This window comes from Eurypyga helias, unplaced genomic scaffold (assembly GCF_000690775.1).
Source record: "Eurypyga helias isolate BGI_N326 unplaced genomic scaffold, ASM69077v1 scaffold13220, whole genome shotgun sequence".
In the NCBI taxonomy this organism is placed as follows: domain Eukaryota; kingdom Metazoa; phylum Chordata; class Aves; order Eurypygiformes; family Eurypygidae; genus Eurypyga; species Eurypyga helias.
Genome location: NW_010226340.1, coordinates 19642 through 35327, shown reverse-complemented (window position 1 = coordinate 35327; position 15686 = coordinate 19642). Strand labels below are relative to the sequence as shown.

The window sequence follows — 15686 nt, the reverse complement described above, 5'->3', positions numbered from 1 at the left end:
TAGAGAGGTACATGAAACAAGTGTGGGTTTTTTTGATCACACGGATGCTACCACATCTTGGGTAACACCTTAACCCCAGGAAAAGTCAACACCCTTTTACTTTGTTAAAATGAGCTTATAGCCTGGAGCTATCTGCAAAGCTGCTTTGGGGGCTCAATCTCACACGCTTACGTTTGTAGAAACCCAGAACACGCTCACTGGATGGTCTTTTGGACGGTCTTTGACAGCACTTTCAACTTCCAGGTAGAGCTCCAACAGATTCCATGTGACCCTGGCCACCTGATGAAAACGAGCCTTGTTTTCTCTCATTATTCCCCTGCAGTTCAACAAGCACCAAAGAGGTGACACAGCTGATCCGAGGCTGCTATCCCCACTGTCTCTGCCAGGCTTCTGACAACCAGGGTAATGTATTTACAGATGATCACATGGCACCCGAGAGGCTGCTGTGTACGGGAAGGAGTCCAAAACCACATGTATATCTTACTAAAACATAAGAACATAAGGGAGTTCATGCTAGAACTGGTGCCATCGGCCTTACCTTTTCATTAAAACAAACCTGCACAGGCAGCAAGGTATTCAGCTTCATCAATAAGATCAAGGAAATACTTAGATATAAAGAACCACAATTAAAGAGTTCAGACCTTGGATTCCCAACTATGAAGCAGGCGTTGTCTGAGAATTCAACATGCTTCTTGTCAAATATATCCAATTCTGAACATGAGAGAGGGCCTATACCATTTACAATCATATGAAAAAAAGCAGTTTTGCTGGAAAATCCTTGTCTACTTCCTCCACAACACATAGAATATAGTCAATATTTTACAACCCCTCTCAATCCTTCATTTACCAACTCAAACACCCCGCAAATAACCCCAAAAGACATGCCGATTACAAGTGCTATCGTGAAACAAAGTCATAATGTAACAAATTCCAAATCTCAGTGTATTCTTTAGTGAGCATCCAGTGAAGCACAAATTAAATATTACAGAGTTTGTTTCTGAATCATAAAAGTATATTTTTTTTTATGACGAATGAACTGGTGTGGACCTTGAAAAGCAGTAGCCTCTGAAAGCAAGCTGAAGTATCTGTGAAAGCAAAGGTTCTTTGCTTGCTTAAAAAGATGCCGGCAGTTACAGGAAGCAGTCTTCAAGGGTCGAAGAAAAGGTTTCTTCAGTCAAGTACACACTGCAAGGCTCTAACCCATATCCTTCCCTGCGACAGTGCTGCAGACGATGTTACGCGCCCATCAGCATGCCCATGAAATCCGATCCATTCTGAATTGTGATGGGAGCTCCAGCACTGTTGTCCACAAATATGGAGGTGTACTGGCCAGCCTGCAGAGAGAACAAGAGGGAAAGGAGAACACCTGACACTTCATCCCAGCGGAAAAGAGGGGAAAAAAAAAGAATTTCACTACTGTGAACTAAGCACAGAAGTCTCCTGCCCTTTTCTGTGGCTCCTGGGAACAGGATCTGACCATTTTTACTGCAGCACTACAGCTCTGACTTGGTGCAAGAAACTTTCTGTAAGAAAACTGTGTTGTAAGTTTATTACTTAATTAGATCCTTACAACACTAGCATCTTTTTGGGTGACTAGTGAAGTGGCCATCTGTGCTTCAGATTCCTTTCTACGAAATGGGAAGAACAATTGCCATCTTGAAAATGCAAGGGGAGATTCGATAACGAAAAATATTTACTGTCATTTCTTAGGGGGAAGGTTACTTCAGTCCCTTAAGATCAGAACGTGCAACACAAGTCTGGCTTCCCATTCCCGCCACAGATTCTTTCTAGTCATCCCAGGTGAGGCATTTAACTCCATTAACCTTAGAAAGAAGGTTAATAAAAACTTCCACACCTGCTGGTGAGAATTCAGCCTTGCCAGTAAATAACTCCACGTCCTGCCAGGCAAACTGGCACAGCGATTCCCAGTCTGCCTGGGCTTACCTGCAGCTGCAGCAAGCCGTGTACATAGACAGTGAAGATTTTGCTGTTACTTTCCAGACCGGCGATGACTTCAAGAGACCTAAACAGCAGCAAAAGAAAAGCCAACAGGTTAAGCACCTAAGGCAGTCGCAACAGTTGTACATAAGAGTCTCATGACCTCCCTAGAAATAGGACCTGGAGGTTCCATCTGTAATTAGGCGCCCTCTTGGCTTGATTTGAGCAGTAACCAGCTGGCTTAAAAAGAGACCAGTAGAACCTTGTCCTCACTCTAGCGATTAATGGAAGAGCTACAGAGCATACAGGATTATGGATGCAAAACTCAGATGGAGGCATGAACTGGGAGCCACCGTGTCTCTTCAGAGGCCTTTCTCAATGTTCTGTGGTCTCTATCCCTCATCCTTCAACAGATGATAAACAAGCCCTTTAGATTTATATACATATCCTTTATCCCAGTTTGTTGACCACCACAATACTCTTGTTATTCTGCAAAAGGCTAGCTATTTGCATTCTGCCAATAACAATTCATTCATTTTTAAGGTGTGAAAGGCCCTTTTCACCTTAACGATATATGTAGTCAGCCTATGCAAGACAGATCATATTCTGCAGCTGAAAGCTCTTTTGGGAGGGACATTTGGATCAGGGGTGACATACAAACAAAAAAGTAATTGTTCTTCAGTTAAAATTCAAGGGAGAGCTCCAGATCACCTCCCTCCAGAAACTGTTCTTTTCTAATATCATGTCCTAGTATCCATCATATTCTTTGCAGCAGCAAGATGGAGGGCAGCTGCTCTCTGTGGCATCCTTAGTTTACAGAACATAACTCTGCTGCCTTGTACAGGATTCAGAGTGGAAGGAGGTGCCTGAAATATCAACAGTCAGAACAACCTACGTAAGCTCAGTTCCAAAGCAACATGAAAGCACAGAGCTCCATGCCTGGCTGGTTCTTCTGAAATCTGCCTAGCCAGTGGTAACAGATCTAGTTGTTTTCCCAAGAAAACCAATCCCTTTCCTCCTTTTTTTCCATGAAGTGGTGGTGACAAAACCCAGCAAGTGCAAACGTGCTGTTTCCATCCCCCTTGCTAGGAAATAACATGCATAAAATGTAGGGGCAATTTGGCCCAGAGAGAGCAAGCCACTTGGCACCACCTTGATTGAAGAGCTCAGTCTGTGTGTCATATCCTGCCAAAAGCCTAACTTGGGTGGGAACTTCCCACCATTAATCTCTTCTACTCCAACTGTCTCCTTGCCTCCGAGTTTCCATCTCTCTCAGCCGAAAGCCCTCAGGGCTCTTTCAGCTCCCTCAAATGAATGACTGTGTATGCTGACATCCCCAGGAAATTCCACGAGCAGGGGTAGCAGCTCAGCCTGTGCCAGCAGAATGTCTGTCCAGACAGGTTCCCATCCCTCCACCCATCCTCCTTCCATGACACAGACCAGTCATACTCTCATCCACCATATGAGGGAGAGAGATGTCTCTCATAGACCCAGCGCTGATCCTGATTCACGCCCACTGCTGTCCAACTCACCCAACTCAGGATGGCCTTGCAGGACAACTAATCCTAAATTGTGACCCCAGAAAACTGATGGTGCCTCACTTCAAGTGTTGCAATAAAAGACTGTCATTAAACAGTCTACAAGGCTGCAGAGGTGCAACCTGCTCCAGTCAGCAAGGTCCTTGACTTCCCACCAGGTCAGTGGGTGCACAGCTCCCTCTTACCCTAGTTACTAATGGGTATTCAGATACCAATCAAGTCTTTTCCACCGGCCAATGAAGTCTAGGAGAGGTTTATTTATTACATGAGGCTTCATGTCAAATTCACCCACCAATAAGCCTCTAAACTGAAACGCCTGCGGAGAGGCCAGTCCTATTTGCAGCACTGGCTCATGGAGCAGCCAATCCAGCAAGCAAATTTATGGGTTTGGGGGTTTTAAGTTGCACCTGTGGAGTCATTTTATGGTTATATTTCAGTGGTGCTATTGCAAGGGTGTTGCTACAGCTGCACTGGAAGAGCTGTGCATAGAGCAGAGTGAATCTGCACAGCCCTGTACAGGCTTTTTGCCTCTGGTGACACCAGCTGAGTGACAAGCAGAGGCTGAGGCCACTCTGTGCAAGCAGCATTGCCCTCTGCTGGGTGCAGCCAGGGGTTCCTCAGCCCCTTTCTCCCAGCAAAGCTTGCCAAACTCCTCCTGAGCAAGCTGGCCTTCCTGGAGACACAGGGCACCCAGCTGCTGCAGCTGAAAGGATGACAGAAGTACAGCAAGCAAGAGCAGCCAACAGCATGCTGATGCCATTGCCTATGGATCAACACCCCACGTTGCCGTGGCCCAACAAAAGCATTTCCTTAGCAGAGTTTTGCTAATAGATCCCAATAGTTTTCTGAACAGGCTCCACAAGGCAGCTGAGGGCTGTGAGAAGGTACCATGTACCTGTACGCAAGCCTTGCCCTTTCTGCCACAGGACCCATTCACCTTTATTCTCCACCTATTCCTTCCCCTCGTGACTCAAACACTTCCATGGCAACATGAGTGAGATGCTGTGATCCATTCAGGATGCAGTTGAAATTGTAAAAATTGAGCTGACAACCTCTTGCACAAAATTAAAGTGTTTCCCTCACTGTAGGTTTATGATAGCTGATCATCCAGCACCTTTCCCAAATCCATTTTCAGCCATCTTCATTCACACTTCTCGCAACACAAGCAATATTTATCTACTGAGAGTAATTAGCACAGAAAGGTTAAAAATCAGAATTAAAAACCCACATAAAAGCTAAGGGCCAGCTGGAACTACTCACTTCAGGAAAGTTCTGCAAGCATTTATGGTATAATATTCACTGTTAGTGAACCTGATTTCCACAGCTGGTTGAAACATTAGCCCATCTGAGAAAAATAATTGCCAAGACAGCATTGCAGTAACTCACGTGTATCGGTGGCACAGAGATTCAATGCAGATCAACACTCGGACATTATCTCTGGCTCGGAGTTGGACTTTACTCTTCAACTCACTGTGGTCTGGGGAAAGCAAGGGAAGAAATATAAGGATTTTTGCAAGATAGCAGACCAACAATTCCTGGTGTTTGGCTTAACAGAAGCACCAGTAACCTTGTGGCTTCTTAGGAAAGCACCCTTCTGGTGTCAGATTATAAAATACTTCATCACTGAATGATTAAAACCATTGAATGGATGTCGAGGTGACAAAACACGGTCAAAACTGCCTTGATGCATTTCTACATAATCATGGTAATTTTTTCTGAAGTCTTTTATGGAAGCCATAACTTCTGCACATGAATATATTTGGTCCCTAAACTCATCCTCCATAAGGAGTATGGATTTCTTGGTGTGCATGGAGCAGCCTGCTGTGGCTATCAGTCTGTGAACGCGTCCAGCTCTAAGGACAGGGTCTGGGGTCATGGCACCTAAGGGAGAGCTCACTGCAAAGGGCTGCTGCTGCACAGGCTTCAGATCAAACAGGACCCAGAGGGTTCTCCAGGACTCCTTCCAGCACCTTTCAAGCAGAACAAATGGCTTCTGTGGACAACACTCACCAATGTGGACATTGGCCGAAAACTGGTAGATGCCAGATACAGGTGCTGTAAAACGTCCTGTTGCCAGATTTAAACCTGTCCCCCGAAGAAAAGCTCCTTTGGCCATAGGCTGTAAGATAAGAAGAGCAGACCCTCAACAAGTCGCCAACACCCTCAACAATTACTTCTGCCCATGACACAGAACAAGCTTATGAGCATGACAACAAAGCCGTATTGGGTTTGCGTTGGCAAGATTTGGTAGCAAGGTGGCTACAGGGGTGGCTTCTGTGAGAAGCTGCTAGAAGCTTCCCTTCTGTCCGACAGAACCCATGCCAGCCGGCTCCAAGACAGACCCACCACTGGCCAAGGCCAAGCCCATCAGCGACAGTGGTAGTGCCTCTGGGACGATGTGTTTAAGAAAGAAACAAAAAAAGCCAAAAACCCAAAACTGTGCAAGAGAAATTGCAGCCAGAGAGAGAAACAGATGTGAGAGAACAACTCTGCAGACACCCAGGTCAGTGAAGAAGGTTTTATTTCTCGTTATCCTACCCTGATTTGATTAGTAATAGATTAATTGCCCCAAGTCGATTCTGTTTTGCCCATGATGGTAATTGCTGAGTGATCTCTCCCTTTCCTTATCTCGACCCATGAGCCTTTCGTTATATTCTCTCTCCCCTGCGCAGCTGAGGAGGGCAGTGATAGAGCAGCTTTGGTGGGCACTTGGCCTCCAGCCTTATCTCCCCAGAACACACTTTCCAGATGGGCGCTCTCTCGGCAACTGATGCCCACAAAGGGCAAAACGATCAGTATGAGACATGAAGATGCCCTTCTTGCTCATTGCCCAACTCTTCTAACTCATCTTGACTGAGACTGTGCTTACTGCATCACTATGCTGTGCTGGTTCTAACAGTCTCTAGCCTCCACTGATACTCTGGCACGCATGATCACCCATTATTTGAGACAAGGGGTCCCTACTACTCCTAAAGATTTCCTAGATGGGGCCTAGCAGTGCCCCCAGGCTTAAAAATCTGGAACCTTATACATTGTTTTTGTGATACAAGTACAGAGGAAACACCCATATGGGTCTCCAAAGGTTTTCTACCAACTTCAGGTCTAAGACACATGGCTTTGATACTGTTAAAGAACAACTTTTCGGACTCTTACAGATTCCATATTTAGTTTCATTTTGTTTTAGCCTTGGATTCTACAGAACAGGCAAAAACCTTATAAAACGGCATGCAGCTTCTCCTCCTGGCAGGGAAGCAGTCTTAACTCAAACTCGCAGCAGATTATCTGACTCAGACTAAAATAAACTCTGTGAGAAATGTTTATTGTTTGTTTTGGCCTGCCTGCTACGAATTTGGCTAGAGCTGGGGAGAAGCAGAAGTGGCTTCAATGGGCCAAGGCAGCACATTAGTCAGACTCTGCTTCCACCGCAAGGGCATTCTGCGCAACGTGAACGCGCTCCCATGAATGCTGTCCTGAGAGATTTGCCTCACGTTGGTCTTATGGGACAGAAGAGCTGTTCAAACCTGACGCTGTAAAGGCACACACACTGCTACGTCCCTAAAACATGCACAAAAGCATAACTGCGCAATCTCACCATCCCAACATTTGAGCATGTTTTCCAGCAGTAGATGGTGAAAGGGGCCTTGAGACACGGTGAAGGAATGTGTAGCAGCGTTGCCACAGGTGCTATTACACTAAAAAAACAGTGGAACACCTTGGTTCAAGTACCAGAAGGAAGTTAATTGCCTCCCCATTCTGGTTCAGCACAGTCAGAAATTGCCAGCCTTCACAGCACAGGGTAGGAATAATTAATTCAGCTTTCTCTTTGAAATGAAGTAAGGCTGCAAATATTTGGATCTGTTGATGTTTGTTTGGAGAGTTACTACGTGGTAGGAGGACTGAAATGACTAACCTGCTTTTATTCAGCAAAACCCAGGCCAGGCTCACAAAAGAGTAATTCCCAGTCCTTATTTACCAAGACCTAACTGTAGCCTTAAATCTCACAGAACCTTACTAGGAACGGTTTATGTTCATTAAAAATACATTTCATAATGTATATATGGCATTTTCATATGATTACATATGAATAATGGGAAAACAGTAATAATGAACTGCAGAACAACTGTTTCACACCATTATTTCCAAGTGTCTCTATTTACCAACGTGCGCTGATGCGTGCCTATGTGCACGTAGAAAAGGAGCTCTATTTTCTTTATGTATGCACGGACAACAAAACAGCTAACCTAAGAGCAAAGACTGCAGAAGGAGATTGATTCCATTCTTCTGTTATCACTACACCATCTCTTTTTGTAATGCTATTCTTGATTTACCCCACTGAAAGAGCAGATCCAAGCCCTGTGTGTGCAAAACCATGCTACACAGTTAATTCATTCCTTTCTTGTTACAGCTATTAGCAGAATCAGCAACATAATTCCACAACCACTGGCTGAGCATGGAAAGCAATTTTAGGCACCAGTAAATTATCACTGATAAAACATTCCTGTTTCTTCATGCCCTCTGTTGCTTTGTTATTCTTTTGCTCATAGAAATAGACAATGCAGGGAGAGGTTCTCTGGGTAAAATATTCCATTAAAACCCACGCCAATTAGAGCGCCGTGCTGCATTTGCTGCCCACAGCAGCATAGTCACTCAGCTGCCTCAAACACTGCAGGGGTAGATCTGAAAAACCACTTGCACACAATTATTCCAGTAGGCACACCAAAAGCAAACAAGTTAGCGTCCAGCCATTCTGTACAAACCAAGGTCAGCTTCTCTTCCTCAGTTCATCCCCTATTCCTAAGTCTCCCTCACACAGGCCACAGTTTAATTCTGGGTGGAAAATAGGAACCATGCACAGAGAACAGAGATATGAACTGCCAGTTTAGCTTTTCAGTGATAAACACTGCGGAAAGCAATGCATTGACTTCTCTGTTATTAAAGAAGAGGATAGCCCAACCTGCACAGCAACCACAACGCACCAGGGGATGCACCAATCTCCTGAAGCAGCAATAAAATTCTGCTGCCAAAGGTAGATGTTCAGCTTGAGCATGAGACAGTAGACACACCAGGACCCCTTCTGGGATCTTTCACCATGAAAAGCATGTAGGTCGCCTTAGTCTTAAATGATCTAATTCCAGTGATGTTCCTGGGCCCTCGCTAATTCCCACTTCCGTGGCCTGTCAGAGGCTGTAGTTGTATCAATTACTGATGTGTAAAGTACCTTTCTGAAATCTTTTGCAAGAAGCAATTGTTAGAAACCTCAAAGCATGAGATAGAGGAGGAAGAGGAGTGGGGAAAGAAGCACCATGTGTTTCATTCCAGATACTAAGGAAATTGTGAGACCAAGAGGAAGAGAGGGATGGAATGTTCTTGGAGGAAATTTAGCATGGAAGGATGAGAAAATTTCGCAATACTCAAGGTCAGTGTGACTTAGACACCATACTCAAATGACAGAGTATAGGAGCGATAGACTATTTCTCAGCACAGGTTCTTTCCACTACCTTAAAGTGCTTTGGGCAAGGTCCAAATCCAGGAATTAGAGGAGTCAATCCCCATCATCTCAATGAGATGGCTCAAACTGTTGTCTTCTTCACACTATTAAACTGACAGAATGGAGGGAGGGGAATTCTCTCCCTCTCCCTCCCTTGGACTGTTTAATGACAATGTTTTCATCTTTGCAAGAGCATCCACTGCCTTCCTCCCTGCTAAATTCCCCTCGATCATAGCACAAGCTAAAACCAGACACTTCTTGTCCCAAAGCTGAAATGAAAGGCTGGCATCCAGAGGCCTGCCAGCCCTCCCACATCAGCTTCAGGGCCAGAAGCAATTAGAAAGAAACTAGGCACATGATAGCAAAGCATGGGAAGCATCAGCCTACGCACTGATTACTGAGATGTCTTTATTCACATTTTCCCTCCTAATTAATGAGGCAGCAGATCTCTCTAGCCCTGCCCACACTTCAAGTACAATCTTGCCTTCGTGCCAGCACCCACAGTGCTGTCAAACCAGGCTTCCACAAGTGTATTTGGGAAAGATCCAGGAAAGCACCCTGTTTAGAACATAACCACTGCCTCTAGTCCTGCAGCTGTGAGGAGTCCTACCAGCAAAACTGCTCCATAGGAAAGGATCTGCTGGGCAGGATTCTTCAGAAATGGGATTCACTGCAGCTGGGAAGGAAGCTCAGCAGCTTCCTACATGGACAGTGTAAGCAAACCCTGCTGATGGAAAGGCACATTCCCTGTTTTCACTCTTAAAATTCTTGTCACATCACAACAGCAAACCATGTAACTGAAGGCCTTGTGCTATTGGACAGGCTTTGTGACTATGAAGCCTAGAATAAGTCTCCTCAATTACCAAGTCACTATTTGGTTTTAGCTATAATCTGCCTAACTTAAAATTCAGATCCTATTTGCAACTGCTTCCAAAACAGTTAGTAGAATTTTTAGTACCAAATTCGACAGCTTGCTTGTAACCATGCTTATAATGCCCTACAGCATCCCGTGATGGTGTGCTTCTTACTATAACATGGCTATAATGAAATGATAAAAACATTATGTAAAGGATTTGAGTAACAGGACTGGCCCATCTAACAAAACGATGGCTCTTATTTGGGCTCACAAATCTATAATCAATGGCTTCTGTCTGCCCCTGATATCTTTCTACAGCTGAAGGTTACTCTGGAATTAAACAGGGCGTGCACTGAAAAAAGCCCAGATCCTTCAGACTAATGCCAAACATGGACAAGTCTTTCTCATCATTAACTGAAATAAAAAGACTGATTGTTGTTTCGACCTGTGAGACAGCTCTCTCTTGCACAGACCTGCTAGAACTTCAGGAAGAATTGTAATGATATTTAGTTGGGCTGCAAGAGAGGAAGAAATTCTGCCTCTTGGTATTGTCAGGAAGGAGAGGACTCAAAGCTAAATGTCCATCTTACTGCAGTTGAGCTTCAGTGCTGAAGTCATCTTATGAGATTCTACTTCTGTCAATCACAAAAAAGGTAGTGCTATATTCATAGAATCCAAGCCTGAGACAAGCTCCTAGGATTAGTCTGCCCTTTCAGGAACTACAGAGCCACGTAGCAGCTTTGCAGCCTAGTGGAACTACAGCTGATCCACGCGCAGCAGCTGTTGTGGAGTTGCACAGGTTCAGTCTGTAATCTCTTCTCACCGACTGGAAGTTCTGAAGTTCTACCAGGGTCTTCTTATCTACTACGACTTGTCCTTTTAGCTTGCAATGGAATGCCTCCTCTACACGTCTGTGGGGTGAAACTTCTTCCAAGGAGAACAGGAGTGGAGGCAGCTGGCTAGGATGGGCTGAAATAGCCAGGGATGCTCGCCGCTCAATGGCTTCTGAGAAGAAAAGAAAACGCATAGGACAATAAAGGCTTAGCTTAAGAGCCTGGTCTATGAAGCCTTTTAGTTGTGCGATCAGACTTCTGCACTCAACTCTTCAACTTGAACTAAGCAGCACCAGGGAAACATTTTTTCCAATTACTGATGGCCAGATAGGGGAATTCTTTAAGGTAAATGTTTGCAACGCCTGTTCTTTTTTTGCCATGGCGCTTACCAAAAGAAGCAGATCACAAAAGCACAAAGCTCTTACAGTCCTTACCTTTTAATATCTCCTTAAACTCCTGCAGAAGGACTTCCCGAGTGACTTCAGCACCAGGTGCTCCTGGAGGTCCCTGGGGGCCAGGAGGTCCTGGGGGCCCAACAAGGCCACGCTAAGGAAGTATCCAAAGAAAAACATGTGAATTAGAAGCAGGCAATTTCACTGACAGAGCAAAAATTCTCTCAGCCATGAGCCAGTTCTACAGGGCTGCCAGCACGTGAGCAGCCCCCTCTACTATCAGTTCGACTACAGGCCTGATGGAGTAAAACGTCAACTGACTCTCCAGCCAGCTGTGAATTCCAGCACTTGGAATTTACTCACATCTTTATGTGGGAGGATGAATTTTGCTCAGGTAAACACTACAGTGTGAAGCACAACAGGCACAAGGCTAAGTTTGCTCCTTCTGTATCTTCTTCTACCACCAAGCTTTTAAATATTAGCTTTTAAATTTCTTATTCTGCCTATTTGCTAACCAGGACAGCCGTCTAGCCACACTTTACGTTATTAATATATGGATGGGAAGCCAGAAGCTGGAGCATACAAAACCCCTTGCACACCAGCAGTAGGAAAGGAAGCCACGGCGCACATTTATTAGCAGATGGCAAATTAACGATAACCTACTAATTTCTTGTCTTTCCCTTTGCATCTTCTTTTAGAGGTATTGCCATCATCTGGGCGGTGGACAAAGGAGATCCAGGTCCGACGTGGATCTGTGATTCGAGGATCTGGTGATTCTAGGATCTAAAAAGAAACAAGAACAAAGACTGAAATCACTGTATCTCTTTGGCCACTACATGGATTCAGAGGATGCAAAGTTTCCAGGCCAGACTGTTGTCCGCTGCCTAAATCACATCACTGATCCAAATGTACTGCATTTGGGAGGATATAGAAGGTGGGATAAAATGGGATTTCACACAGGTGGAACAAGCAATTCGATTTGGATTACCCAGCACCACGTCTCTTCATGTCTTCATTTACCGGAGCATTGCAAATGCAGGGTAGTACTTCGATCTGGGTTCTGACACAGTGTACGAAAGGCACCAGCCTTTCAAAGGGTCCCATTAGAGTGGGATTATTTTCTGCATAAATTACAGGCTAAGCCTGCCAGAAGAAATATCCCAAAAGCCAGAAGATGCTGCCCTTAAAACATCAAAACGCCTCCTCAGAACCTAATATGCTATCACTTGCAGGGTCCCCCACCCTCCTTTGCTTAAGAAATCAGTGGAGCCATGAGCTGGAAGCCAGTGCACCAGAGACCTTTCTCAAGCTGCTGAGATTATCAGCCCTCTGACAGTAGTAATATGTGCCACAGAAAACCTGCCCAGATACCAGAGATGGTTCACCATTGGCACCTGATATTTATCAGTCGGATCAATCAAGCAATACAGGGAGATTAAAACATACAGAAAACCTTGAAATGCTCCCTAACTTTCAAATCACAGGCTGTAGAGTGACAAACGTGCACACAGAAAAAAACCCAAACAATTCACATTCAAAAACGAAGTCCATGTCTGATCACAGAAAATACATCTATCAGCAAATTTCACTACCTCGCCCATTCCGATGTTCTAGGAGTATATTGCAGTCGTACAGAAAATATCTAGAGCATCTTTGGCATTACAGTGCCAAGTTCTGGATCTCTTCTGAACAAAATCTGGACAGAAGAGAGGATCTGTCTTCACAAATTTGTGTCCACTTCCTATTGGAGTCCCTGGTTCTCATTACTGACCTCCCAGAGACAAGTAATCAAATAGCCATACCTGTTGATTGTATCCTAGGCTGGGAATGAACTTCTAACTTGAAATTAAAAAAAGGCACCAGAAATTATTGGTTACCAATACTCTGCCAAACTCTTGTCAAGAGCAATTAACTGTTGACTACGGAGGTTCCAATCCGTTGACATATCAGCATCCCAAATGTCCATCACAGTGAGGCTTAAAGCACGAGCCTTTCCAAAGTTTCATGAATGATGCTTAAGTATTCAGAGCCATTAATTAAGAAGCCAGAGAGGAAAAACTGCAATGTTTTAACGTCTTTAAAACAAACCCCCACCCTATGCCTATTGTAAACTTTTGGAATTCATTACGAAAAACTGTTTTTTCTTCTCCTGGTGAGACAGAAGAGGTACAAATCAGAATTCCGGCAGGAAAGCAAAATAAGGCAGTAGTGGGTTGAATGACATTTGAAATGATTCCTAGACCATTACAAGTTTAGGAAAATCAATATTGGTCTATCACGATTCAGGAGGAAGAAAACGAGATGGGCATGGAAAAAGCAGAGAAGCAAAGTCAGTCAACAGTGCACTTTTCAGATCTAAAAGTGTTTGCCCCTGAGTATTAAGCTCCTACTAGTCTGACAGCACTAGACAGTTCTGCCACAGCTCAGACACTATAGCTTTACACTCCATGGCCTTAGTAACAGTGACCTGGGAAGGTGCTTCCAATGCAGCCAAGTTAGCACACACATTTACATTTGCTCATCACGTCTCTCGCTTGGCTTTAGCACTTGCCACTCTCAGAGAACCATATTGATTTTTCATAACATTTCTAGTACCGCTCACAAGCATTGATTCCCTTCCATCAGTCTGCAGAAGCATGTAAAAAACAATTAGCCTTTGCAATGCAGGTAGAGCTGCAGTCCCAGTAACTGCAATATATGGCATTCTTAAAGAGTAACAGGAATTGGACAGAGGCTTGCAAATTTTAGGTAGAAATATTAGGGTGAGCCCATTTTGAGGAGAAAAGACCACAGCGGGTGTGATCTGCTATGAAAAAAAAAAAATCCATGCAGCATAGATTGTTTCAAAATCAGATCTTAGAAGATTGCTGGAGTTCCAGCTTGAGGTTACAAGGAATGTCTGTGCTTCTGAGCTGATGCAGAGCCTGGAAAGCTCTCTCTCTGGCATGCACCCAGGCACATGGGTGTAGATCAAGGCACTTGACCATAGATTTCTGAGCTGATGTAATCACAACCGTTTATTTCAAACAGTTCAGGTCAACAGATGATTTACAAACCAGGAGAATATGAGCAGCTCCCCAGAAATCTGATGCGTTGCAAGCTGTGCAAGGGTATTCATTAAACATATATCTCAAACTCTGTGAAGCCAACTCTATCTTTGCTATTCAGCAAATAAGATTAAGTGATTAACTGCTCACACACAACTCACAGAAAGATCTACTCCTATTGAGTTGCTGTATTCAGGCAGTTCACTTGTCCTCCCCTCCAGACAGACGGTTGCAGAGTAGCTGGTGTCTCTGCTCTAAGCCAAAGCAAGGATATCCCGAGTCATTCTGCCACATCATCCATGCATTCTACTGCAATTAATCAGAGCCAAAGTTATGGTTATGCACACTCCCCCACGATGCTCAAATATAGTGTACATCACAAACAAGAGCAAGACAAACTATTCGTAACAATCTGGTTCATTATTTCTGTACCCAAATCAGTCTTGAACAGACTTTTTATGTTTATAACCACATTTACAGTTAGCTGTGAATTACATGTTTAGTCAAGTGGTCCTAGTAGGTTGCTTTAGCTATATTATTATTTGTCTTTTTTACTTACCGTACCCAGGACTTAAATAACTTTAAAAAATTCCATTGGAAATGAATGCAAATGGAACACCATGGGAAATTCTGGGTATTGTGAGATTAGACACCTCACTAAAACATTATCACCTTCCCACAGATTGCTTGACTGCAGATCTTTGGGAAGCACAGGAAAGGAGTCAAAGGCAGGCCAAGAAGGAAGGCCCTTTGGTACAAACCTCTCCATCATAACATGCAAATACCCAGTCCAGGGGCAAACATTCATAAAGTTTGCCAACGTCCTCAGAACAGCCCACGAGATGCAGCTTATTTCTACAACAAACATGAAATATATTTATCAGAGTTTCATGGAAATTTAACGGCTGCTGGTGGGAGAGGTTAATCTTTTCCTACTCCAGTTCATCTGAAAACAGATGGGTGCAGCATCACCACACACGAGATCACACCTGCAGAGGACTGTGTTTATGAGCAATTGAGTTTATAAATGTCAAGCAGGTGAAAGTCTGCCCATGCTTTTTCCAAAGGAAGCAGATGCCTTTTTGTCCCAGTGACTGGGAGACAGGTCTGTGTTAAAGCTGCAGTGCAGTTCACAAACTGAAGGAAGCGACTTCCCTCAGAAGCACCCAACCAGGATGAAGTATTCCCTCAGTGCTGTAACAGAAGCCAGCAAAAGAACAGCTGTGATGCATAGAAAAGGAAAAATAAAGGCAGTTCATCCTTCAAAAAGGGCTGGCTCACGTGCCAGGAACTCGGAAGTGTAGTCTCCAGAACACAGCAAACCAGAGTCTTAGCAACTGGGATGCAGCAGTTGCTGCAGATGTGGAAGAGACTATTCAAATATTCCTGACTTCCACAGTGCTGCAAGACAGGCACGAGCTCCCCTCCGCTGTAAAAATGAGGAAGCAGGCCAGCTAGCAATCATGAGCAGACTCTGGCCATTAACTGTGAAGACAAACAGATGTCCTCAGCCTTTCTGGAGCTCCAGCTGTGAAGAAACAGGCCAGAGCAGGGAGGGGAAAAAAAAAAAAAAAAAAAAAAAAACAAAATGCAA

The 15686-nt window shown here is 44.3% G+C and overlaps 1 protein-coding gene across 1 annotated transcript in view; it reads right to left on the bottom strand.

Annotated features, from left to right (window-relative positions):
- Positions 1-1029: 1029 nt before the first annotated feature.
- FAM132A (family with sequence similarity 132, member A) overlaps positions 1030-15686 on the bottom strand; it is a 20690-nt gene continuing 6033 nt past the window's right edge. Inside the window, exons 2-8 of the mRNA XM_010152712.1 lie at positions 11709-11828; positions 11088-11199; positions 10644-10825; positions 5487-5595; positions 4863-4953; positions 1945-2023; positions 1030-1334 (exon numbers count right to left, since the gene is read on the bottom strand). Of these exons, the coding sequence (XP_010151014.1) occupies positions 1236-1334; positions 1945-2023; positions 4863-4953; positions 5487-5595; positions 10644-10825; positions 11088-11199; positions 11709-11828 (792 nt within the window). The 3' untranslated portion in view covers positions 1030-1235. The remainder of the gene's footprint in view (positions 1335-1944; positions 2024-4862; positions 4954-5486; positions 5596-10643; positions 10826-11087; positions 11200-11708; positions 11829-15686) is intronic.